The sequence below is a fragment of the Bubalus bubalis genome, chromosome X, assembly GCF_019923935.1.
Source record: "Bubalus bubalis isolate 160015118507 breed Murrah chromosome X, NDDB_SH_1, whole genome shotgun sequence".
NCBI classification, from domain to species: Eukaryota; Metazoa; Chordata; class Mammalia; order Artiodactyla; family Bovidae; genus Bubalus; species Bubalus bubalis.
Window position 1 is genome coordinate 55,827,322 of NC_059181.1, and position 25,568 is coordinate 55,852,889.

General features: G+C 50.6%; 2 protein-coding genes across 11 annotated transcripts; both read right to left on the reverse strand.

The window, feature by feature from the left end:
- Positions 1–528: 528 nt before the first annotated feature.
- On the reverse strand, positions 529–3,680 carry ERAS (ES cell expressed Ras). Its single transcript, XM_044937216.2, has 2 exons — positions 3,193–3,680; positions 529–1,510 (listed from the first exon to the last, which is right to left on the reverse strand). The coding sequence occupies exons 1-2, from the start codon at positions 3,446–3,448 to the stop codon at positions 762–764; spliced, it is 1,005 nt and encodes a 334-aa protein (XP_044793151.1). The 5' UTR covers positions 3,449–3,680; the 3' UTR covers positions 529–761.
- Positions 2,642–24,163, reverse strand: HDAC6 (histone deacetylase 6). Of its 10 annotated transcripts, XR_006548767.2 has the most exons (31): positions 23,964–23,982; positions 22,757–22,879; positions 22,543–22,671; positions 22,339–22,427; positions 19,829–19,913; positions 19,682–19,722; positions 18,905–19,001; positions 18,651–18,748; positions 17,338–17,442; positions 17,143–17,211; positions 13,549–13,675; positions 13,385–13,450; positions 13,233–13,292; positions 13,062–13,151; positions 12,644–12,750; positions 12,490–12,557; positions 12,064–12,232; positions 11,846–11,974; positions 11,519–11,687; positions 11,049–11,182; positions 10,462–10,530; positions 10,157–10,349; positions 8,558–8,707; positions 6,944–7,118; positions 6,409–6,833; positions 6,221–6,325; positions 5,942–6,088; positions 5,718–5,846; positions 5,331–5,503; positions 3,678–4,263; positions 2,642–3,076 (listed from the first exon to the last, which is right to left on the reverse strand). XR_006548767.2 is itself a non-coding variant. In XM_025276695.3 (29 exons), the coding sequence occupies exons 2-29, from the start codon at positions 22,847–22,849 to the stop codon at positions 5,435–5,437; spliced, it is 3,387 nt and encodes a 1,128-aa protein (XP_025132480.1). In that variant the 5' UTR covers positions 22,850–22,879; positions 24,026–24,163; the 3' UTR covers positions 5,117–5,434. The 10 variants fall into 10 exon arrangements, 9 of the variants coding, with proteins under 9 accessions (XP_025132480.1, XP_025132474.1, XP_025132473.1 ...); XM_025276695.3 differs by lacking the exons at positions 2,642–3,076; positions 3,678–4,263; positions 23,964–23,982 and adding an exon at positions 24,026–24,163 and having other exon boundaries at positions 5,117–5,503; XM_025276689.2 differs by lacking the exons at positions 2,642–3,076; positions 3,678–4,263 and having other exon boundaries at positions 5,117–5,503; positions 23,932–24,055.
- Between the last annotated feature and the right edge of the window lie 1,405 nt (positions 24,164–25,568).

The following is a 25,568-nucleotide window of genomic DNA, read 5'->3' on the forward strand; positions in this document are numbered from 1 at the left end:
AGGGAATGGGCTGCTGGCCAGGGGTCAGCCCTCCCAATGCTGTCACCTTCTGGGCTTTCAGATCATTGAGAAAATGTATTCATCAAGGTAGGAGGATAGGATGAATTGTTAGCTTGATATGAATGTTTAAATATCTAATTAGATATTAATAGTATAGAGGCCACTCTTACTGTACTGTTACCCCCGCCCTAAAGATATTGGGAGTCAGTGTGGTGGTAACTGGTGCGCACTGGCTATTCCCTCTGCCCCTAGTTTTCCACAAGATTTTGCTCAAATATCACCTACTAAGGCTTTCCTTGACCTCCACGTCACTCTATTCCTCCACCTGCCTTTACTACATAGCCTCATGTCCTATCTACAAGGGCAGGGATTTTCAGTGGTTTGCCTCTACATATTCTGTACCCAAAGCAGGGCCTGGCATATAGGGGTTTTCCCCCACATTTCTTGAATGGAAGAATTCTCACAACTCAATAACATTCTCCCCACCCAGTCTCATTCCCACCCACATAACACTTGGCATGGAGGCAGTTTTAAAACCTAAGAACACAATTTATTTAATTTTGCACAGAATCTCTCAACTTGACATAACACAACCAACACTATGTCCCACACTGCCAAAAAGCCCATCACCAAAAGAAAACCTCCCCAGGAGAGAGACACCAACAGTGTTCCACACAGCTACTTGCTGGTAGAGGGGGGCTCATGAGAAGGAACCATCACCCTGGTCTGGGGGAGGGTCCACTTTTCTAGACTTAAGACCTTCAGGCCACAGAGCAGCCACAGTGGCACATGGCTTTCTGGTGCCGGCCTTTATCCCCACCTGGCCCTGTCGTGGCCTCCTTTGCCATGGCCTCTCGGACCCTTTGGATCTCCTGGATGAGTAGGGAAAAGGCCTCTACCACACCCTGGCGTGTCTTGGCTGAGGTCTCTACGAAAGGGGCCCCCCAGCTTTTTGCGAGGGCTGCAGCAGCGGCACGAGCATCTCCAGTAGTGGTCACAAGGTCACATTTGTTGCCCACAAGGACAAGGGGCTGGGTGTGGTGTGGGCCCCAGGTGGCCCGCATCTGCTGCAGCTGGGCTAGAGATGAGGGGTCATCGAGGGCGAAGACACCCAGCACACCATCGCCAATCGCCACACACTGGTCACGCAGGGCCTGATGAGTGGCCTGCCCTGCTGTGTCCAGCACGTTCAGAATGCAGCCTCCGTGGTCTAGGGCCATCTCCTTCCAGTAGGAATCCTGGATGGTGGGGTCGTGGTCTTCCACAAAGCACTGGTTGTTCAGCTGGATGGTCAGTGCACTCTTTCCCACACCACTTGCGCCCACCACCACTGCCTTGTACTCAGGCAGCTTCTTGCCTACACCCTTGGAGGGCGACCCCCAAGCCCTGTGGCTCTGCTCCCGGGATCTAGGGCTCCAGGTGCCCAGGCCCAAATCAAACATGTCAGGCTTTGTTGGCTGTGCCATGGCTCCAAGCGGGCAGCTCAAGGAAGAGATGTGGACAGCAGGCCCTGCAGATGGGAAGAAAAGAAAGACAATGGGGGGGGGGGTAGGGGGTTGGGGGATTAGGTGAGACCATTTAGGGACAGAGGGACAGCCAGGTGTCATTGAATCAACATTTATTGAGTGCCTAGTGTGTGCCAATCACCTAATACAGTACATACATTATTCATGTTGTCTATTCTCTCTTATTCCCCTTTACAACATAAACTCTGTGAAGGCAGGGTTTTTTAAAACACCTTGATTAACTTATATACTGTAAAGTTAACCTAAAGTGTATAATTGTTTTTTAAATTCATTCACGGAGTTGTGTGACCATCACCGTAATCTAATTTTAGAACATTTCCAGTCACCTGGAAAAGATAGCCCCTGCCCATTAGCAGTTCCTCCCCATTCTGGAGGGACGGCAGGAATTTCATCAGTTTCGACTTCGGATCATGTCACTGTTGGACCGCAGCCCAGCACACTGCCAGACACAGTTTGTGGTGAGCAGCATTCCTGCCCCCAGGAGTTTATGTTCTAAAAGAAGGAAACACCAAGAGGGAGGGAATATATGAATACCTATGGCTCATCCATGTTGATGTATTGAAGAAACCAACACAGTATAGTAATTATCCTTCAATTAAAAATAAATTTTAAAAAGATGGAAACAATAAACCAAAGAATTAAGCTAATTATGAAGTCTGTTAATCATAATCATTGGAATTTAGTCTTTATTACTTATTCAACATATAGCTATTGAGAACCTACTGTGTGGCAAGGACAAAGAGGTGGGGGAAAAAAAGAGATTAATAAACCCTGGCCCTCCTGAATGTGACTTTCTAGTCAGGAAAACAGACAACAAAGATAAATCAGTAAGAATGCTTCAGTAATAGGTGATAAGCAGGGAGAAGGTGCTTAGTTAATGTTAGGCATTTCTATTATAATTTAATTTTCATTCACTAATTCGGGGACCTTCCTGCATGCCAGGCATTGTGATGGGTGTGGAGATGGGAGGTAGGGTTGGGGGCAGGAGGTGTGGGGGTGGTGAAGTGGCTGAGAACAAAATAAAGTCCCTGCCCTTGGGAGGATTCTGGAAGTGAGAAAGAGACAATAAACAAGATAAGCAAGTAAATTACCATGCAGTTAGAAGACACAGCAGGTGCTCAATTAGCGTCCACTATTAATAGAATGTCACCATTAACCCTTTCAATACACATCCCCGATCTTGGTTTGGTGTGTGGCCTCAGGATATGCATCATAATGGTTGAGGCCCCAAGTCTCTCCGGAAGCCCCAGGGCAGTGGCAGCTAGGCGGGATGGAGGAATTCTGTGGCGTTTGGGATCCCAGCGTCAGAGTTGGGGCAGGGGGGAAGGTCCCAGGTGGAGATCCAGCTGTGGGGCCTCAGCCCTGAGAGGATCCCTGAAAAGAGCTGTGGAATGTGCTCTCCCGCCAGGAAGGGGGACCTGATAGAAGACGGAGCTCTGGTGGTCCCCCCACCCCGATTGGGGGCAGAAACGGAGAGATCAGATCATGAGGTTGGGCCGAGGAGAGGGGGCCAGCCAGGAGCCAGGGCAGCAATGCAGGCCGTAGGGGACCTGTATGAGAGCAGAGCGGGATTTGGGATGTTCCGAAGGCCGGCCTGACAGGGTTTTTGCTGAGGGTTTGGAGGCAGGGGACGGGTGCAGGCCGCCGGAGAGGTGGCCGCTGTCACCTGAGACAGGGCCGGGTGCGAGGAGCCTTCGCTCTGGGCGGGGGTCACCGGGGCTGAGGCTGCCATGCAATGAGGAACGGGAACAGCGAGGCTTGGGAAAGTGAGTGGCGATGACTGACCCGAGGTCACACAGACCATTGCAGGGTGGCAGGGGAATTGGGAAGCAACGGTGCCAACTGCCAGTGGAAGGTGGTCGGGGACCCCTCCCCCAGGCATGAACCGCTGTCGTCTCCCTGACCCAAGGAGGGAGGGGCATGTCCACCCAACGACAGTCCCCTCCATCTCCTTCCAAGGTGGCCCAGGCTCCGCACCACCTCAGTCAGGCATCCCCTGACTAAAGCCCAGGAGGCTGGCCCGGTGTGGGGCTGGGAGAGGGGCACACCCGGTTTCACCCCAAAGCCGCGCTCGGCCTGCACCTTCCCGCCCAACTCCCGACTCCCCGCTCCCCGCTTGGGGCCTACACCCTCACCCAAGTCCATACTCACGTCCTCACAAAGGCGGCTGGAGGTTGCTGGTCTCTGAGGAGAGGAGGCAAACAGGGGAAACTGCCCTCACACCTGACCTCGGCCACACCCCCACAGCCTTAAGTAGAAGGACCGCCCAGATCGGTGTGGGGGCGGGGCGCAGGGGGAGGTCTGGTGCCCCAGCTCACCTCAGTTCCAGGAAGGCCGGTGGCGACCCCAACCGCCGCTCTGACAGAGATGCTCCCTCAGGTCCCAGTGACGGGATGGGGAAGGGGAAGATGGGAGTACACATGCGCATCAGGCTGCCCTCAGGCCCCTCTGCTGGCGCACCCTTGTCAGCGCTCCTAGGTGAGTGCGCCCTGAGGTATTCTTGAGGTGTGCTGTAAGCGCTGACTACCCTGTGTACCTCGTGCATCCTGCTGTACCTCTTTACCTTGCCCCCACCTGGGACGTGATTTTGTGTGTTTAGTGTATGGGGCGGTTGTCACATTTTTGACCTCAGTGTCCCGTCTTTGCAAAATGTTTTGTGAGGGCCTCTCTGAGGCCTGGGAGCTTGCGCTGCCTCAAGCAGGCGTTTTGGTAGCATGGGAGAGAGTTGCATCCGGTCCTGAAGGGAGGAGAAAGTTGCAAAGCAGGTGTTATTCTGTAAAGGTCTAAAGAACCTGATTTGAGATAGATATGTGCCAAGCTACATTTCCCAGACTCCCTTGCAGCTATGGCTGTCATGTGACACAATTCTGACCAATGAAATGTAAGCAGGAGTTGTGGAGGTGGGGCAACCAGAATGCTCCTTTAAAGGGGATGACTGAGCTGACCAGCAGCCCCTTTCCCCATTCTCTTTTCTTGATTGGGAGAGGCTCTGATACTCATTCTGGGAGCACGAGGGTGGCCATGAAAACAAGTCCAGGAAACATCAGCCTGGACTCCTTTGAGTAGCCAAAGCAATTCTCATTATGTAGGGGAAATAACGCCCCCCCCCCCCCCCCGCCCCGCAATTATCCTCCAATTCCCCACCCTTGGTCAGTAGTAGATACTTCTTCCCCCAGGAAAGCTACCCATGACCACCACATCTAAGCATGGTAAACCTGGACATTGTTCCCCTCTCCCCACCCTGACAATCAAGACAAAAAGACATATGGGAAGGCTGAGGCCTAATGAGGACACTTCATGATCATTTTTCTCACCTTCCCAGCCCAGGGTGTAGCTGGGACTGGCTGTGAGCCTTCTATTTCTAAGGCAGGTGCTCCTTGTCTCACAGAGTTCACCATTTAATCTCTTATGGAGCCAGTTAAGCTGCTTGCTCTATTGTCAGTTAATTTCGGGGGGGCACTGATTGAACAGGGGGTTGACCTGATAGAGACCCATAAAGACCCACACCTTCATTCCTTCATCACTCATCAGTTCTGTTGGACAGAAGGGTGGGCTTCTTTACCCACTCAAGGTTAAAAGCTTTCTCCAGGTGGTGGTAACAGTTTGTACTTTATTGCATATGCAACCCTGCCATACTTCAGTTGATTCTTCTGCCCTCCAAAGTAGGTTTATATCAGGCCCCTTTGGGGTCACTGAGCTGTGCTCCCCTTTCCTTTTGGGGCAGAGTAGATAGAGTCCCTTGAGCAGGCAGTGGGCAGGGAGAGATATACAATCGATGACCACAGTCTTCATATAAGTACGTACACTTAAATCAGCACCCTGGGGGAGTTGGAAAGGGTCTTCAGGATGGGATGAACTAAGGCTGGTCTATCTTGGGACTCTGAAGGTAAAGGAGCACATCCTGGGATTTAGTCTGAATGGGGTATGTCTTCCCCAAACTTGTTCTGGTGGGCGATGTTCTTCACTGCTAGGAGATCCTGAGGAGGAGGCAAGAGAGGGGAGGTAAAGTGAGCACCCCTCTACCTCAGCTAGGAGGCTGCCCCAACTCCAGCCCTCAACCACACTGTCTCTTGGCCTATCACACATGCAGAAGGGTTTCCATTTGTCCCTTACCCAATCACAAAAGGTGTGTGTGTAGGGGAGGGAGTGTGAGTGAGTATGCACACATTAGAGGGTCTGCCCAGGGCCCACCTTGTGGTGGACATAGGCTTGACAGTGGTAACACCAGGCAGACAGGTCGGCATAGCTGAGTACTAGTGGGTGTCCTGAACCTTCATGGTGCTGGAGCATATGAGCATTGATGTAACGACCGCAGTAGATCTGAGGTTGGGGAACGAGTGTTGGATGGAGATTAGACCCATATAGGGTTTGCTCCTGGGTCAACCTCCACCCCACACTCTTCTTCAGCAGCATACCTGATAGCAAGACAGACACACCCAGTTCTCCTGGAGTGTTCCACAGTCCTGACAAGGTTGGGTCACATTTAGTCCTGTCTCAGGTATGGGGCATACTGCCGCCAAATGAGGACACCAAAGCAGTGGTCTCACCGCATAAAACATGACCTGGGGTGGGTAAAACTGAGTAAGCTAGGGACTCTATCTCCCCATTATACGTTCTTATAACACATACTCCTAGGTTGAGGCACAAATGGGTGTGAGAAGGAAGCCACCGTTCTAGCCTCTCCCTGAACTCACCTCGTCAGTGTCAGCATGATCTCCAAAGACCTGCACTGGCACTGACTCATTTGTGTCCTGACCTCCAGCTGCCTCTCCTAGTAGTCCTTCCTCTTCTGAGGGCTCCTGTACACATGGAGAGGAAAGATGTATCTAGGAGGCCTGATCCTCATCCCTTTTTCCCCTTCCCTGGGTGTGGTGGGCCTTACCTGAGTCGTGCTATCTAGGTCCAGTATTCTGAGGTTTGTCATCAGCTTACTAGGGGATGTCTGGGCTGTGGCTCCTTGCACGGGTAAGGCAGGAGGAATCCTGTTGTTGATGCATGAGGCTGGAGGGTTTTGGATCAGTTCAGCTCCCCCTGTGGCCCCCTCTGAGATGGTCTGGTCCAGTGCAGCTCCTTGTGTGGCTGTGTCTGAGGACTGGCTCTGAGTAAGTTCTACTGGAGCTCTCGCTGACTCAGTCTGATCTGGAGTGGACTCTTTCACAGATGCTTCTGAGGCGGCCTGTCCCATGCCTGCCTCCAGGATGTTCCCTTCCACTGTGGTCGTCACATTGGCTAACCCAGAACTGGCTGGTTGGGATGGCTTCTTGGTGATCAACTTAGAACTGGAGAGTTCCTCTTTGTTTTTGCGCTCTGGAACCATGGGAGGGAGATCCTTGAATGTGGGTGCTATCCGTTCTCTCGCCTCTGATCCCTGCCCTCCCCTGAGCCCCCATTGCCCCCAATGCCCTGTGCCCACTCACTCATGACCCGCAAACTGCGCCAGTATCTTCGATGGACTTGGATGGTTTTAGTGATGGAAGCCTGGGCTCCAGATAGTGGGGGCCGCAGCCGGGTGAGCAGGGGCAGTGGATCCCCAAGGAGGGAGCGAGTGCAGGCAGCCATGGACTCTGAGATGGATGTCAGGTTATAACCACCCTTTGTTAAGGAAAAGAGGAGGGAAAGGTATGATGGGGTAGTCCTCAGGGAATTCAGGAGACACAATGTCTTGCCTCCCAATCTCCCCTTGGGGCCCTAAAAGTCTGGAGGGTGGGTACTGGGGACAAGTAAGTAGGACCCACATGTGTCAGATGAGCAGCACCTACTGTGTGAGACGGTTGTGAGGATGATAAACTTGTGATGTAATGTGCAAGATAATATTAACCACAACAACAACAGCACTGATGGCAACAATAGTAAGAACTAATGTTCATCAAGTGCTTGCTATGTGCTAGACCCTACGTTTTTTTGGCCAAGCCTTGCAGCATGTGGGATCTTAGTTCCCTAACCAGGGATCGAACCCCTTCCCTGCAGTGGAAGCACAGAGTTTTAACCGCTGGACTACCAGGGAAGTCCTAGACCCTATTCTAAGCACTGAATCCTCACAGCCACATAGACCGAACTGGTACAGGAACCTGCCTCCACAGTAATGGGAACCCCTGGCCCCACCCACCCAGAAGCCCCTGCCCTGCCCTGGTATAGGAACAACTGATCTTTCTCTCTACATAAACCTCTGTCCTGATCTGGTAAGGGATCCCCTGTTTCTTACACTCTATAGGAACCCCAGTCTCTGCTCTTTTTCCAGATAAAGAAACTTTGGCTCCGAGTGATTAGATGACTTGTCTGAGATCCTAACAGATGGTTAGAAGTAGCATTGAGGTTGAAACCCGGGCTACCTGAGGAAAGAGTCCACCACTCCGCCCTGCCACAAGCAGGCCTGGGCACATGGTGGGACATCTTGCTAGTCAATTAATCTTTCTGTGACTTTTTGTCCTCATCTGTAAAGGAGCAATAATAACAGCACAGAAGGTTGCTGAGAGGGTAAAACTAACATATGAACAATGTGTAACAATAAGCTACAGCTCTTGTACAAGGCTTATGACGTTCCAGGCACCCCTCCACGATTAGCCAGCCACACCTTACAGACGAGGATACTGAGGTACAAGGGGCAGGGGCGCTGAGTAATTTACAAAAGGTCAGTGAACTTCCTTTGTCCTGGGATTTTGTTGGATGCAGCTCAAGCAGAGGTAAAAAGCATAGACTTTGGCACCAGGCTGCTTGGGTCCAAGCCTGGCTCTGCCATTATTAAATGTGTGATCTCTGGCTAGTCACTACAGCTCTCTGTGTTTCGGCTTCCCTGATCTTGAGAGAGGAAAATGATAAGGTCAGCAGACCTTACCTCACAAGACTGCTTTAAGTAAATGCATTAGTTACGCATGTTAAGTGCTGAGAGAAGTGTCCTGCACATAGTGGGTACTCAATTAAAGCTGCTCATGCTGGTGTTATTAATGCCCAGTGTATGCTCACAACCCCAGGTGGGGACACCCAAGTCTTCCCGACCATCCTCCGACCATGGGAAGAGGGACTGAGAGAGTTACCTCTAGGATTAGGATGATATGGCCATTGGCCAAGCCCATCAGCTGGTGGGTGAGGTGGGCATAGCCCTCAGGCGACACCTGGCAGCCTCCCAGAGGATCCCCCCGAGCAGCGTCGAAGCCAGCTGAGACCAGCACCAGTTCTGGGTTAAACTGAGGCAGAGAGAGAAGAGACACACTGAGCATGAAGGAGGGGGCATGGGGACTTAGTAGCACAGGGAGACCCAGAGACATGGAGACAAGGACAAATGAAAACAGGGTGATGCAAGTCAGAGGGATGGAGACATGGGACCCGGAGCCCAGGAGACACAAGCCCAGAGCCCTGAAAATAGGGAGGGCAGGACATGGAGACATAAGAGAAACTTGGAGACATGGATACATCAGACACAGATTTTGAGACACAAGATACAGAGAGATGCAGATGTGAGAAATGGATGGACGGGGACATGAAGCAGAATTGTAAGCTGTGGAGACTCATGTCAAGAGACAGTGACATGAAACAGAGAGATTATGTTCTCACATATACACCCAAGGCTGAGACCAAGAGGCAAACACTCCCCTCCCTGGATCAAACATGGGACACATGTGCACAACACAGGGTTTTATACACAGTGCTAAAAAGAGGTACACACATGCTTCCATCATAGAAGATGACAACAAAAGTACCACACACAGAAGATGGTCACATACAGCCGCACACAATCAAACAGTCTCATACAGACTGGACTATTCATGGTATTAGTCACACATACACACACATACATAATTTCTCAGAGGGAACAGTAACCCTCAGCTACTCCTGCACCAACACAATTATACACGTCACCACCAAAGGCAAAATAGTCATACATGCTGTTGCACCCACAGGAGATGGACACTTGCACACAGTCACACACATACTATTTCAGAGTTACACAAACACAGATGGTAGTCACAGCCACTGTGCACAGACATACATACACATCTGAACATGCATGTCTGCACAGAGGTCACAAAAATGGCACTCACATTCATCAACCCTCAGAGTAAGTCATGCATACATGATTTGCCACAGACATACATGGTTTACACATGGAGAAGAGAGTTACCTACAGCCACTCAGTGTCAGGCAAATATATATTAATATATAGACCATAGCAGACACTTGGAGAGATGACTGTCAGAGAGAGAGCACTGTGCAGTGATGCACAATATGACAGCCATCACACAGAGCAATGGTAGTGACAAACAGCTACCCGTAGAGTCTCACACATACTCAAACCCCTCAACACCGTGCAGTTCCATAGAGCTGGCAGTCACATGGGGCCACCATGACACACAGACCAGCACTAGTGATGGTGTACACATGGGACATGTTCACAACCAGGCACACTTCCAGGCAAGATTACTCACACACCCAGAAGTCCTCACAGTTACACACAGAGGGCAGTCACAGACAGATACTGCACAGACATACCCAAAAGCCATCACACAGTCACATCCCTTCACCCAGAGCCATCACTACTGTCACCCACAGGCCCTCTCACAGGATCAGTCACCTGTAAGTTGGACACACGCACACTCACTACCACATAGTCTCATCATGTGCACCCCGAATCATACCTCGTAAGCAATAGGAAGCACCAGACGGTGCCAGGCAGCCAGGTAGTCAGCATCACCCATGTGGGGTCCATTCCAGGCCACATTGACAGTGAATCCTGTGCCTGTAGCTTTACCTATCCGGGTACAGGCACCCTCGTTCCCCATGGGAAAGAAGGTACCATGATCATAGCGGTGCAGGGAAATGTACAGCACACTGTGGGGACAGGGTGGGAAGGGGGGGGGACACAGCTGGTTAGCAAGGTGCCCCTGAGGCATGGCCTGCCCATCTCCCTGACCACACTCCAGCCCCTGCCCCAGCCCCTCACCTGGGGTCCTCCTCAAATATGTGCTGAGTTCCATTACCATGATGGATGTCCCAGTCCACGATCAGGATCCTGAGGAGGGGACAGCACCTTAGTTACCTGGCAACACTGGTTCCCTGGGGGAGGGCAGGGGCTACACCCCTGGAGTCAGTGTGCCGGGACATTTACTGCAGTGGCAGGACCCTGAGTCCCTGGGGAAAGCACTGGCTGGCAGGCTTGTGGGTCCTATCAGAGTCCTAAGGGCTTCACTGTGGGCCAGAGCAAGTGCTCAGGGCCAGATCCTGGGCCCCATGTGGATAAGTGCCATGGGCCTTTTGAAGTAAGCACCAGAGACCGTCCTCTGGGTTCTGTTAGGATAGTCATCAAGGGCCAGAAATTCTGGGGCAGGGCACCCTGGATTCTGTTTGATAAGCACCTGCATGCCACAATCTGGGGATCCCATTTGGGTCAGGCCCCAAAAGCTAGATCCTCCTTGGTCCTTTTCTGGAAGTGCTGGGCAACTGGACCCTGGAGTGGTTCTGGGTAACTTTGGGTGCTGCATTACAGGGCCTGCTGAGTAAGCACTGGGCAGTGGGGGCAGGGAGACTTACCGCAGCGCATGCCCACTGATGGCCTGGGCATGGCGAGCAGCCACAGCCACAGAATTAAAAAAACAGAAACCACAAGCTGCATCCGGCTCTGCATGGTGGCCAGGAGGTCGCACTACAGCAACGCCATTCAAAACCTGGGGGAGGGGCAGGAAGCAAAGATTAGACCACCCACCCTCACCGCTTTCCCTCCCCTTTTGTCTCTTCTTCCCTGTCTCTAGTCCCCCTACTACTCCACCAGCTGCTAAGGCCTCCTCCCCATCGCCCTGTAGGCCCCATCCCCCTGGATGCACTTCCCTGTGCGTAAGGCCTCTGGCGACCTGGGGCTGTAGTCCCCTTCCATTGCGGACTGCTCCCCCAGTCCCCTTTCCTCAGGCCTGGCCCAACTCTCAGAGCCGCCTCTTTCCTGCCCCCCCCTGCCCCCAGGACTTCCTTGCCAAGAGCCCAAGGTCCCCTCCCCAAAGCGCAGGCACCTCTCCTGCCAGTACTGCCTCCACCAGGCGACAGGCGGCCCCTGCAGCCAGCTGTGCGCAGGCAAAAGTGCTGGAGCAGATGTAGATGGAGTCATAGTTGGCACCCTCCCGGCGCAGCTCCCGGGTCTTCATCTTCTCCGTGGCCCGTAGACGTTCCAAGTGCTCAGCACTGGAGGTACAGAGGGGGCACTTGAGAAGACAGCCAGGTACTTCTGTCCCCTCCACATCCCTCCCCACCCCGTGTCTTGTAACAGCTCCATGTATCAGAGAGGCAAGCCCAGGCTCCATGCTCTGAGGCCCATCCTACCCTGGCCATGTGGGTCTGACCTGTGGCAGGTGAGCAGCTCAGCATCTGTAGCGGGCCTTGCGGGCAGGGAGTGGCAGCGCTTGGCAAGGCCCAGTTCATCCAGGTGATGCATGATAAAGTGGATCCGCTGGGGCATCTCAGGGTGGTAGCTAGGAGTGGGGGAACAGAGGCAGGGCTTACTACTGAAAGCGGGGGTTGTTCCCCACCTCCCACTTAGCCTGGCTCTCTGACTGCTTACTTATCCCACAAGTTGTGGTGGTCCATCATCTGCTGGTCATAGACCAACCCCGTGCGAGCCTGCAGCACCGGCCATATCGGAACGGAGAGCTCAGGGGACTGTGGCAGTCTCTCTTCCTCCTCTTCCACATCATCCTTCTCCACAGTGTCCTTTTCTTCCAGGCTCTCAACTGTCAGGGGAGGCCACATTCACCCTATTCCCTTATGCCACCCCCAACCTAGATCCCTGTAATACTCTGGAACGAGGTTTACCCAAACCTAAAAAGGGGTGGGAGGCCTGAAATCAGGGCCCAGTGAGAGAGGGCCTGACTCCCCCCTCCCCCCAGCAAGGTGGCTTCCGGAAGGTCAGAGTGGGGTCTGAAGAGAAACTCCTCCCACAGCTCATTCCTTACCCAACCCCTGACCCAACACACTCCCTGCCACCTACCTGATCTCACAAGGCTCTCCCAGAAGGGTTCCAGGGCTTCCAGAGTACAGGAGAGTGATGCCTGGGCACTGGTCAAGTGAGGGTGAAATGTGACCAGCAGGCTCCTGAATGAGCAGTGAGGGGCCTGCTTCTCCCCTCTTCCACCTGGGCTTACCTTGGGCAGGGAGCACCAGGAGACTCTAACACAGGACAAGGGTCACCCAGAAGGGTGTGGAGGGAGGCGCTGACACCTTCAGCCAGAGAGCGGAGATTATAGCCACCCTGGGAGAGGGAGAGCAGGAAAGAGCCAGATTTTACCAGAGAAGAGTATGAGTGACACTGGGGTGGTGCTGGCTGCATGTCAAGGCATTTGAAGGGTGATTTCATTTGCTGAGCAAATAGTCTGAGGGTGGTTACCACTATTATGATGCACCTCTGACATAAGAGAAGCAGAGGCACAGGGAGGTTGAGGGACTTAGGTGAGGTTGTCCAGCTAGTAAGTGGAAATGCTGGGACAGGAACTTCTGCCAGATTTTAATGTTGTTCTTCTGTTTTCCAGGATCCATGGGCTGAAGTGGAAGTGAGGTACTCACCTCCAGTGAGAGGATCAGCTTGCCTTCTGCCAGACCCATGAGCAGATGGGTGAGCTGGGCGAACCCTGCTGGAGTGGCGGCCATCTCACCCTGGGGGGGGGACACGGAGGGTCAGCCTGGCTCCACAGGGCCTCGTTCTGCCCTCCCGCCATCGCTGAGTACCTGCCTTACCTTGGGGTCCCCTTGGAGGGCATCAAATCCAGCGGCTACCAGGACCAGCTGGGGCTGGAACTGAAGGAGGGAGGAGTCACATGAGGCCACCTGCTATCATGGCCCATCCCTCAACATCACCTCTGCCCCAGCACACCCCAGAGCCCCAGGACCTCAAATGCAACTGGCAGGAGGACGTGAAGGAAAGCGGCGATGTAGTCAGCATCTTGCATCCCCACCTGCAGACAGGGAGGTATGATGGGGACGTGCTGCCATCTGCTCTGAAGGGCAGGAGTGGGTATCACTTTGGGGGGGTGAAGGGTAGGCAGACACTGACCTGGTTCCAAGGCACGTTGATGGTGTATCCCTGGCCTTGGCCTAAACCCGTGGTGGACCAATTAGAGGCCTTAAGATGGGGCCAGAACCGACCCTGCTCATAGCGGTGGATGGAGAAATAGAGGACACTGGAGGCAGAGAAAAAAAAAGAGGTGGGGGGTTCAGTCAGTATTCCCCAGAAACCTCCAACCCACAGCTACCACAGTTGACTTAACCACTCATTCATTCTCTCATTAATTTCCCCATGAATTTTTAAATTCATATATTCATTCTTCCATTCAGTTGCCAAATTATTCATCCTCCCATCCATTAATTCTTCCATTTATTTACCCATTACCTCACTCACTCATTCATTTGGTCTCTTACTATAATTCCTCCCACAGCAAACACTGCTGCCCCTTTCAGTGCCCATACAGTTCTACCTCTGAGACCCCAAGAGCTATTAGGTCTATTCCACCCCCAAGGGCTCCTGACCCCATGGGGGACTCCAGATCATGCCTGCTTACCCACCTGCCTCTGTTACCATGGTAGTGAACACAGAACACTGTGACAATGGAGGCCCATAGGGGCATGTGGCTCTTAGTTAGTGGATGCCAGGTAAGGCTGAAAAGAATGCCAGGCAAGGCTAGGGAGCTTAGTATTTTCACTGAAGGAAGTGGGGAGACTCAGGAGCTATATGGGGCTGGAGTGGGGATGCTGGCTGGGGTTCCATGAGGCCAGTGAGGAGGCAATTCCTTCTCTCCAATACCTTACAGGCCAAATCTATCACTTCTGTTTTCTAGAGAAACTGAGCACTCAGAGCAGTGAGGAAGACTGACACAGAACAGATACTGAAGTCACAATGGTATATGTTCTGATAGTAAGCCCAGTAAGAGGGCTTGATTCTGACTGAGGTGATCAAAATGAATATCTCTTATCCATCCTTCTATCCATCTGTTCATTCACTTCCTGCCTTGTTCCAAAAATGATTTAAGGCAGCATTTTTTTTCTATTTTAGGAAAAGGCAAGAAATAGTGGTAAGCAATGAATCTAGGCAAACTTAACAGTCACATTTTAATAAATGTTGATACTGTAGGTGTGAAATTAAATGCAAACTGGTATAAAAGAATTTCTGAAATCGAAGAAAACTATCTTGGAATTGGGGGATGAAGTCCATGTGAAAACTCTGGTCTTGAGCAGATGAGGGGGTGATTGTTTCACTTTTGACTCTGATAGATAAATATATAGTAGAACATAAAGATTATGATCAGGGAAAGAAAGGAATAAAGAAAAGATATGAAGAAAGTCCAAGTTTATAAAACAAACAGAAGGAGATAAAATAAGTTCAGCTGGGAATTCCCTAATGGTCCAGTGGTTAGGACTCTGTGCTTTCATTGCCAAGGGTCTGGGTTCCATCCCTGGTCAGGGAACTAAGATCCCACAAGCTGATGCATGGCTAAAAATAAGTAAATAAATAAGTTCAATCAACTTCCAGTAAAAGAATGGTAGATTAATAGCACAGGTTTACCTCCTCACTCCCCTACAATCCTATCAAAAGATAGTAAAGATATTTTAAACAAGAATCAACGCAGGAAAACAGAGAGTGGGAGAAAGGATGTCAGACAATTAGAGACTTCAACAAATCCCTGGAAAGTTGTCTGAGGGTCCAGGGCCCCAGTGAGCCCTCTCCCATACTGAACATGTTGGGAGGATACCCAAGACAGTTTGAAGTTTCCCTTCTGGAGAAGTCATGCACAGATGTAGGTCAATGCACTCAAAATCAATTCTGTCACTGAATGACAAACTCACTAAATTTATTTTTTCCTTTTAACTACTAAGTTTTAGTTTATTAAAGGAATTCTTGTTAATTTTCTTAGGCATGATAATAAGATTTCCTTAATATGATTAGTCATTCTCTGTAATAAATGCCTTGGAGGCAACAGCTGTATTCTTCTGTGGATATATGACTGACTATATGTATAGGTATGAAGAACTATGAATATATTCAGTACATTCTTCCTTATGAATAAGAATGTATAAACAAAAAAGAAATCTATCCATGACCTTCAATCATCCAGCTTCCTTATCTCTCAACTCCATCAGGAGGATAGTTCTTAAAACATTTTTATGAATACAAAGAAAATAAGTAAACTAAAGCTTAGTACAGCATAGATACAGAGAGCAAGAAAGTGTTCTTGGAGATTAAAAGAATTCATAAACACAATTCAACAGAAGGACTGTTGAATTAGAAAGTAAAGTTGAGTAAATCTCCCAGGACACAGAGCAAAAGGAAAAAGAGACAGAAGATATGAGATAAAAAATAAGAGATACAGAGGATCAACCCAGGAAGTCTAACATCTGACTAACAAGAGAGACCAGAGAGGACACAGTAGAAGAAATCATCAACAATCTAACAGAAAACTTCTGAGGATTTAAGAAAGGTGTGAATATTCTGATGTAAAATGTCTACCACTGGTAAGTAGAATCAGTGGTGAAGTGAAAATTTAGGGCACCAGGAAGAACCTAAAACCATCCAGAAAGGAAAATATATTGGAAAGGAATGAAATCAGACTGATATCTGAACATGTGCCAGCAGCACTGAATGGTGGAAAATAAACAAAGCAATGTCTGGAGAACCACCAACCTAGATTAGATAAAGTGCTACAGGAGCGCAAGAGCCCTTTTACAAGGGAGAAAGTACAATTTATGCAGTCAATTCAATAAAAGCCCAGATAAAACATCCTACAGATATGCTCAGAGAAGTATAAAATTATTTACCAGACTATTCACTGTAGAATTGTTCATAATAGCAAAGACTGGGAAACACTATAAATGTCCTAAGATTAAATGAACAAAGTTACAGCCATACCATGGAACATGGTAGAGCCTTACAAAGAATGAGATGCTTTTCAGAGGTTCTAACGGAGAGGTGCCCACACCATACTGTTAAAAGCAAAAAAGCAAGTTGCTGAAGAAAATGTAGTAGTTAGTGGTAGTATGTTAATAATAGTAATGATAATGATGAATATTTGTACATCTACAGGAAAGATTCAGTTACTTTTGAGGTGATGGGAATTATAGTAGAGTCACTGCTTTAGACATTTTGATATTATTTACTTTCTTTTTGGCTGTGCCATACAGCTTGTGGGATCTCAGTTCCCTGACCAGGGATTGAACCCCAGCTGTGGCAGTGAAAGCCCAGAATCCTAACCACTAGGTGACCAGGGAACTAACTCCCTTCAATTTTTTAACAAATAATTGGAAAATAAAGTAATATTTTGAGGTTCACTTCAGCTCCTGGGTAACTTGGTGAATGAGCTCTCCAAATACCTGTGGGCTCAAATCTTGTCTCTTCAACTTCTCTGTATGACCTCTTAACCTGTAAGCCTCAGTTCCCTGATCTGTAAAATGGGGACCCCAATAGCCCCTGCCTCAGAGTGAAATTCTGAGAGACAGCAGACACGCACAGGGCAGCACTGAGCCTGTTCCCAGGACAGGTCCAACCAACGAATATGAATGCCTTCCCTTCCCTCTGGGGCCCCTTTTGGCTGCCTGTAAAGGTAGGGGGTGTTTGGGAGTCTAGCATTTGGGGTAGTACTCTAGCATCGCGGCATACCTAGGATCTTGGTCAAAGGCGAACTGTATTCCCTGACCATGGTGCACATCCCAATCCACGATAAGGACCCTGTGAGCGGGAGAGAAGGGGGGCCACTATGTAAGAAGATCAAGGAACATTGGGAAGAAGTGCCCAGACCAGGACACCCCACCTCATATCACCCTCATTACACCCGCCCTGCTGCTTGCTGCTGACCTCTGAATATCATGCTTCTGTTGAGCGTAACGGGCAGCCACGGCCACGTGGTTGAACATGCAATATCCATCCATGAGACTGTGCTGGGCGTGGTGTCCAGGAGGCCTGGGCAGGGCAGGGAAGGCCACAAATTGCTGGTGGTGGGGTTTTCCTTGGCAGAGATGGACTCTTCCTGCTCTCTACTCCTGGACCACCAACTCCCTCAGTGCTGATGCCTGCACAGCCGCCAGGAACTGAGTATTTGGAGCCCTCAGACCCTCACCCCTAGTCTACTCTTCTCTCTCTGAAGGAAATTTGAAAATGCTTATTAAAATGATCAATGCATACACCCTCATACCGAGTCCTGTTCCTGGGGACTTAGTCCACAACCTATATAACAAAAAGGGTGAAATAACATGTTTATAATTGGATGATATTTGCTGCAGCATTTTTTGGAAATAGCAATTGATTGGAGAGAACTAAAATGCCCAGTGGTAGGGGCTGGTTAACTTATTGCATGTTTGTATAATGGTGTTCTACATAGGTCTAGCCTATACACCGTTAAAGAGAAAAGCTTTCCAAGATATAAAAATGAAAAACACATGGTACAGGGAATGTGTTGAATGCTACCATAATTTGTGGCTAATAAAGGGGAGGGGGGCTTCCCTCGTAGCTCAGTCGGTAAAGAATCTGCCTGCAATGCAGGAGACCGGGTTTAATTCCTGGATTGGGAAGATCCCCTGGAGAAGGGAATGGCAACCCACTCTAGTATTCTTGCCTAGAGAATCCCATGGACAGAGGAGTCTGGCGGGCTACAGGGCATGGGGTCGCAAGAGTTGGGCACAACCGAGCAACTAAAACCAAAGGGGAGGGAGGAAAAAAGCTACATCTTCTGCATTTCATCACTTCTGGGGTGCCAAGGATGATAAGATGGACTGTGATTTTTTTCACATGCCAACAACAAAGCAGGAAATGATGCCAAAGGAATTCTGAGGCATTACCGTTTCTAAGATGCATCTGAATTTCAAGATGTTACAAATATGAAATAATATACGTCTTAGAATCAACAAAATATGGCATTTATCCCACAAATAGGCACAGACTGTTTCCAGGAGGACACATGAGTCATTGGTTACAGTGATTACCTCCAGGAGAGGAAGCAGGGGTCTAGAGATGGGGTAAGGGGTAGGGAGGACTTTCACTTGTACCTGACTGCCAACTTTTTTAACATTTGATTCTTGAACCATGTAAATATACTATCCATATCACTACCTTTCACATTTGAGAAAGGAATTTTTTTTAAATGTAAAAAGCCAAATGCCAGTGGGCCCTACCTGATGATGGCCATGCCATTCCGGATCTCAGCCTCCAGGACTGCATCCACCAGCCTGAGGACAGAGCCTGAGGCCAGGCAGGCACAGGTGTATGAGTTCTGGAGAAGACAGTGGGGAGTCAGAGAGGGGAATGAGGGAGAGAGAGGAGAGAGTGGCCATGTCCACTCAGCTACTCCCTCCAGGGTGGTGTGGATGTGGGAATGGGGAATCCCAGGATGGCCACCACCCTCTGCCCTCACAGTTCCCATCCATACCGGATGCAGATAAACTGAATCATAGGTATCTGCTAGGACGTGGAGCTCCTCCTCGTTCATGTACTGGGTCGTTTCCATCAGATCAATATATTCTAGGCTGGGTACGTAGATGGGGGATGGGATTCAGGGGTCCGCCTCCCTCCCTGGCCCTGAACCGGGGCCCCATACCCTCCCCAACTGAGTCCTCCATGCATCAAACCCCTGGACAAATCAGGCCTCCTCACCTGTCAATGTGGGGGATAGCTGGGGTAGAGGACACCTTCCGTGCTCCTTCCCCAGTCTGCCTCATTTCTAGTAATATCCTTTGTCTTCTGCTCTGGCCATACCAGATCCTACCTCTAGGTCTTTGGCCAGACTGTCCCAGCTGTCTGGACCTTCCTCTCCTCAGCCTTCTTCATTGGACTCATTTTTTTTCTCTTTTCAGCTCTGATTCTCCCTCTGACAAGCTAACTTTCCTTGAGACATACCACAACAGGCCTCTTATTCTGGGTTCCTTCAGCCCCGCTGGGGGAACCCTCTGATCATTCCATCCACATATCCATTGTCTGTTTACACATCAGATTATAGTAAGAAAAAGAGCTCACCAGGGACTGATGATATGCCAGGCACCATTCTAAGTACATATCACATCCTCCTTATGTTTACTAGCTCTCAGGTTACAGGCATGACACTGAGATTCAGAGAGGCTCAGTGACTTGCCCAAGTGACATTCCTTCTCAAAGCATTGGCCCAGCGGCAGCCTCCTCCCCATCCCCTACAAGGCTCCTAAACCTTCACCTGTGAACCAACATCAGCTCCTCCTTTTTGGCGAATCGGGCCTGGTGAGGCAAGAGAGAGACAAAGGGCTAAGGCTCTGCTCTGGCTGTGCCTGGGTCCCTCCCTCAGCCACTGCCTTCTGCTCAGGATGTTGGCTGGGGGACTCACCTGAAAGGACACGCAGCGGTCCAGGAGGCCCTCCTGGATCAGTTGCTCCTTGATGGCATGGAGCCGTGCTGGGCGTTCCGGGAAGCTGGGTTAACAGAGATACAGATATATGACACTGGTGAGCACCACATCTGCCCCATCTGCCCTTCCACGGCTGTTGATGCATGAAACTTGGGAGTCACCTCCGGCACCTGGTGGCTCTGTTCTCACAACATATTCAGAGCCTGACCCTCTCCTATCACCTCCACTGCTGCTACCACAACCTCTGGCCTGGGTTATTGAACTCAGCTGGCCTCCTGGCTTCTGCCTTTGCTCCCCCAGCAGTCCTTTCTCTGCACAGCAGCCTGCTGCTGCTAAGTCACTTCAGTCATGTCCGACTCTGTGCAACCCCATAGATGGCAGCCCACCAGGCTCTCCCGTCCCTGGGATTCTCCAGGCAAGAACACTGGAGTGGGTTGCCATTTCCTTCTCCAATGCATGAAAGTGAAAAGTGAAAGTGAAGTCACTCAGTCGTATCCGACTCCCAGCGACCCCATGGACTGCAGCCTACCAGGCTCCCCGTTCATAGGATTTTCCAGGTGAGAGTACTGGAGTGGGGTGCCATTGCCTTCTCCAGCACAGCAGCCTAGACATTGGTTAAAACTCAAATCAGGTCACGTCCTTCCTCTACTCAAAACCTTCTCCTGGCTCCCATTTCATTCAGGGTAAAAGCCAAAGTCCTCCCCATGCCCCAGAAGTCCCGTGACCACCTGTTCCCATTACCTCTCTGACCCCCATCTCCTACTGCTCGCTTCTACACTGGGCTCCTCCCTATTCCTTAATCAAACCAAGTGCGTTTCCACTTGCTTTCCTTCCTGCCCAGGACAACCTTCCCCCAGATGTCTCTCTAGTTCACTCCCTGACCTCCTTCAGATCTCTGCTCAGATAGTGAGGCCTTAACTGATCATCATTCACTTAAAACTGAAGAGCTCCCTCCACTGCACTTTCTGCTACTCTTCCTCCTGCTTTAGCATTTCTCCATAGCACTTCTCCTTCTAACACACTTTATCCCTTGTTTTGTTTGTTTACTGTTTCTCCCTCCCTGGTGGCTCAGACGGTAAAGCATCTGCCTACAATGCGAGAGACCCGAGTTCAACCCCTGGGTCGGGAAGATCTCCTGGAGAAGGAAATGGCAACCCACTCCAGTATTCTTGCCTGGAAAATCCCATGAACAGAGAAGCCTGGTAGGCTACAGTCCATGGGGTTGCAAAGAGTCGGTCACGACTGAGCGACTTCACTTTCTCCTCTACAATGTAATCTCCACAAAGGCAGGAGTTTTGTTTGTTTTGTCTACTGCCTGTCCCTAGTGCCTCGGGAGATAGATATGTATTCGGTAATGAAGCCTTTTGCCATCCGGAGTCTTCCACTGGAAGAGGGGCAATAGAAATTAAACTGGTAAACACTTAAGCATGTTGTTTTTAGTCGCTAAGTCATGTCCGACTCTGCGACTCCATAGACTGTAGCCCACCAGGCTCCTCTGTCCATGGGATTTCCCAGGCAAGAACACTGGAGTGGGTTGCCATTTCATTCTCCATGTAAGAAAAATAATGGACAAAACAATGGCATATCTCAGGTGTGGGGAAAGGGGAGTGGCCAGGCCAGACCTCTCCAAGGGTCTCCTTGAGATCTGAATGTTAACTGGGAGAGGAGGCTGAGATGAGAGAATGCCAGGCATGTTGGAAGAACAGCAAGGGGATCAGTGTGCATGAAGTGAAGCGAAGCAAATGAGGGGTAGGACTGGCTGACGAGGTCATGGAGGTGATATGGAACCAGGTCACGTGGAACGCTGAAGGCCAGGATGAAGAATTTAACTTTAAAGGGAAACAGTCTGTCCTTGAAGGACTTTAAGAGAGAGAACATCATTGTATGTATTCTTTTAGGCTGTTGTATGGAGAACAGGCAGTAGGGGTGAGGGTGGAAGCAAGGAGGCCTCTGCAAGTCTAGGTGAGTCATAATGGTGGTGGCAGTGGAGGCAGCAAGGAGAGGTCAGATTCTGAATACACTTCAAACAGAGCCAAAAGAATTTGCTGATGGATTGCAACATGTGACTGAATGGGAAGTGTTATTCTTCCATTTCAGCACAAAGGTCCCTTCTTCAAGGAAGCCTCCTGAGAACCCTGGTTACTAGTCTAAGATCCTCGAGTAAACACTATTGAAAGCCCTGGTCTTAGGTCCTCCTTCATTAAAACACCTCACGTTGCTGATGGCTATTTACAGACCTGTTCTTCTACTTACCTGTCAGCTCCCTGTCTGTCTTGTCTGACACATTTGTATCATTTCTGGCACACAGTAGGCACTCAATAAATGTTCGTTGGCTAAATGAAAAGAACCCATTCGAGCCTGATCCCCATCTCCCTAAATCATTTGCTTCCAGTCTCTAGGCTAGAGTAAGAAAGGGTTCATTCTTGCTAATGGGCTCTAAGTGCATATATTTGTATGGTTTGGGTATGGCCTGGAGGAGCCAGCCTCACCTGTCATCCCAGAGGCAGTGGAATTCATTTAGCTGTTCATCGAACACCAAGCCAGTGCCAGACAGTGTCCTGGCCTCCAGGTTCAGATTCTGCGAGGAAAAAAATGGGAGACACTGATGGATTGAGGGCCTGAATCAGAAGGAACATTCCACACTGTCCAGGATGGAGAACCTTAGGGTTTTGATTGTCCCAGGAGCCTCTCACCAGCCCTTGTAGCCCCATGATTAGGTCTTGCTCGGCTGTTTGGCTAAGCTTCTTCATTCTGCCTTTCTTCTTTACCTCCGCTAGACTGGGGCTGGAGCGGAGTATGGCACCCTTTTTAACACCTCGCTTCTGCCAAACAGAGAGAAGGGTCAGAGTCCAATGCACAGCCCGCTGCTCCCCCTCCCCCTCATCAAGGCAGGTTGGGGGGCCTCACCGAGGTGATGCTGGAGTCGTGGGTGGGGGAGTGGGGATTGTGCCTATTCCTTCGCTCCTTGGGTGTGGTGGAATCCTGACCGGTGGAGGTCATGGCTGGGGAGACTTCACCCCTGACGCGGTCCTGGGGGGTGGGGTGGAGGTGACGGTGAAGGGGCCCGAACGCCCTGAAGACCCCACATACCAGCCCCTTCCAGACCCCGCCCCCTAGGGTAGTCTCCTTCCCTTATGCTGGCTCTTGCCCACCGCCTTTTAAACTCCGTCTCTCAAGGCGCTCTCCCTCCAACCGGGTGTCCATCCTACCTGGTCCCGCCCATTCCACTAGGCTCCATCCCTTTAACACTATTATTTCTCTTTTCAAAGTCTTGCCCTTTAACAGAGCAATTAACCCCCAAGCTCAATCCGTTCTCACCGCCCCTTCCGCTCTATCAACCCTTTCATTCCTCAAAGCCTCGCGCAGACCCCACCCCTTCGCAAACCTGCCCCTTCCAGCCAATCTCCCAAGATAATCAGCCACCCTTTCACTCAGCCAGACCCAGCCCCGGCCCCGGCCCCGACTCCACCCTTAACGATCCACTTAACTCCACCCCTTATCGGGCCAGCCCAGCACCTTCCACTTGGCTAGATCCTGACCCTAACGTTTCGACAAGCCCGGCTCCTCAGGGGACTGCCTCTTTCCCTCCAACAGGCCCCACCCCCTACCCAAATCCAACCCCTAGCGCTTCACCAAGCCCCTTCAGCCAGTTCGAGCCGCCTTCCGCTGGCCCCTCCTCCTTCTCGCCCCGCCATTGGCACGGACCAATCCCTTCCGCGCCACTCACCGGGTGCAGCCCCTTTCTCAAACTCCGCCCTTGTCTGGAGCCTCCAAATTCCTGACGACCGCAGGTGCGTGATCCCCTCTTTTACATTGGGCCGAGTCTCTCTATAGACCGCCCCGATTCCGCCCACACAGGGGACCGTGCCGCGCCGCCGCGCCCCTAGTGCGGGCCACACCTCCCGTGGATTCACTAACTGCTACTCCTCTTCTCTGCGCGCGACGCTGGCCGTACTGCGCCTGCGTGAGGCGCGGGCCGGAGGCGCGACTAAGCGCCCGGGCTCAAGCCCGACCCTCTCCCAACCACCACAGCTGTCGTCCTATCGGCCATGGCCGCCGTCCCTTATTCCCTGTCCACTTACCTTAGGGCCCCTCCAGACCCGCGCCACCTTACCGTGCGATGACTCAGGAGTGGAAGCAAGCAAACAAGGGCGTTAGGAAGGGGCGCTTTCTCACCTCCCCGTGGCTTCCCGCGCGACGCGCCGTAATGACGTAGCCCGGGCGGGCTGGTGGTTGTGCCTGGAGAGCGTTGGAACCTGGACAAGGCTGGTGGCGGCCAAAATGGGAGTGGTGATGATGATAAATGTGGGGATTTTCTGAGTTCGTGTTCACTAAGGTAGTACACAAGAAACATTCACCAAATGTTAGATATTAATATTCTGCCACGAAAATGGTGGAGCGGAATGAGTCTTGATAGGGGCAAATAATTGTGATAATAGCAAGTATTGTGTGACAGGCATTGTCGTAAGACAAAATACTATGAGGTAGTTCCTTGAGGCTGCTTTGCAGATGAGGAAACTAAGGTTACGTGACTTAACCATGTGACCTTGGGCAAGTTCCTGAACATCTCTGTGCTTCAGTTTCCTCATCTGGAAAATTGTGATAATGATAGTGCCCAGAGACAGAATGGACCTCAGGAGGGGAGTTTTATTTGGGCGGTGGCCCTCCACAGGGTCACTTCTACTCCCATGCTGTAATACAAAGTGTGTGCCTAGCAGGTAGGGGAAGTTGCCCCTGTGCACCCCATCCCCAGCTACCTCACATCACATGTCTAAATGTCAGCCCCACAGTAAGCCAGTTTGTCCTAATCTCCCTGTCTCATTCTTCACCATTTCCTACTGGGCTGTAGGCTGGGGTGGGAGAGATAAGCGGTCTGGGGTTCAACATCACTTACTAACAAACAGATTGACAGCCCCATTGCCCAGTAGCTGGGTCCTCTGACCTTGCAAACCCCGGTTCAAGCCTTCTTGTCCCTTACAGTCTTTTCCTACCTGACCATGTCTTTTGTCCCAGTGGAAGAGGGTTACAGCTTTAAGACCTTTAAACCTCTGCATAGACCAAAGAAAGCATGTAGACAGTGATACACCCTGAGGAACATTTTGAGACTGTGATGCAGGGTAAAAGAGGGAGTCTTGTAAAGGCCAAGGCCCATATTTTTCTGAATAGTCAGAAGAGAGATTTCTCTAGAACTGACGTTGGCAAACTTTTTCTATAAAGGGCCTGATAACAAATATTTTAGGCTTTGCAGGTCACATGGCCACTGTGGCATTGTCTTCCTTCCTGTTCTTATTCCCTCTCTTCCTTCCTTTTCCTTTCTTTTGGTTCCCTTTCTTTCTTTTCCTTCTTCTCTCCATCCCTTCCCCTCCTTTTCTCTCCTTTATGTTCTTTTTGTCTCTTTAAAAGTGTAAAAACAGGTTGCAGTCTGGCTTTGGCCTGAAGGTCACGGTTTGTGGATCCCTGCTGTACAGTGTCAGTCTTTGGTTTCCTTTATCTGGCTGGGATTCTTTTACAGGATGAGTGCAGAGGTTCCATGTTTCCTGAGGAGTGGTATTCCTTTTGTGTGAGGTGTGAGGATAGGGATTCATAGAAAAGGTCAGGTTATTTCTGGTGTTCTTGTACTGGGTCAAGCAAATGTTCCTGGACAGAATGGGGAATAGGGATTCCTATAGTTTCTGTAGTGGTGTTCCTCTACGGAACTAGGCAGGGGTTTCTATACAGG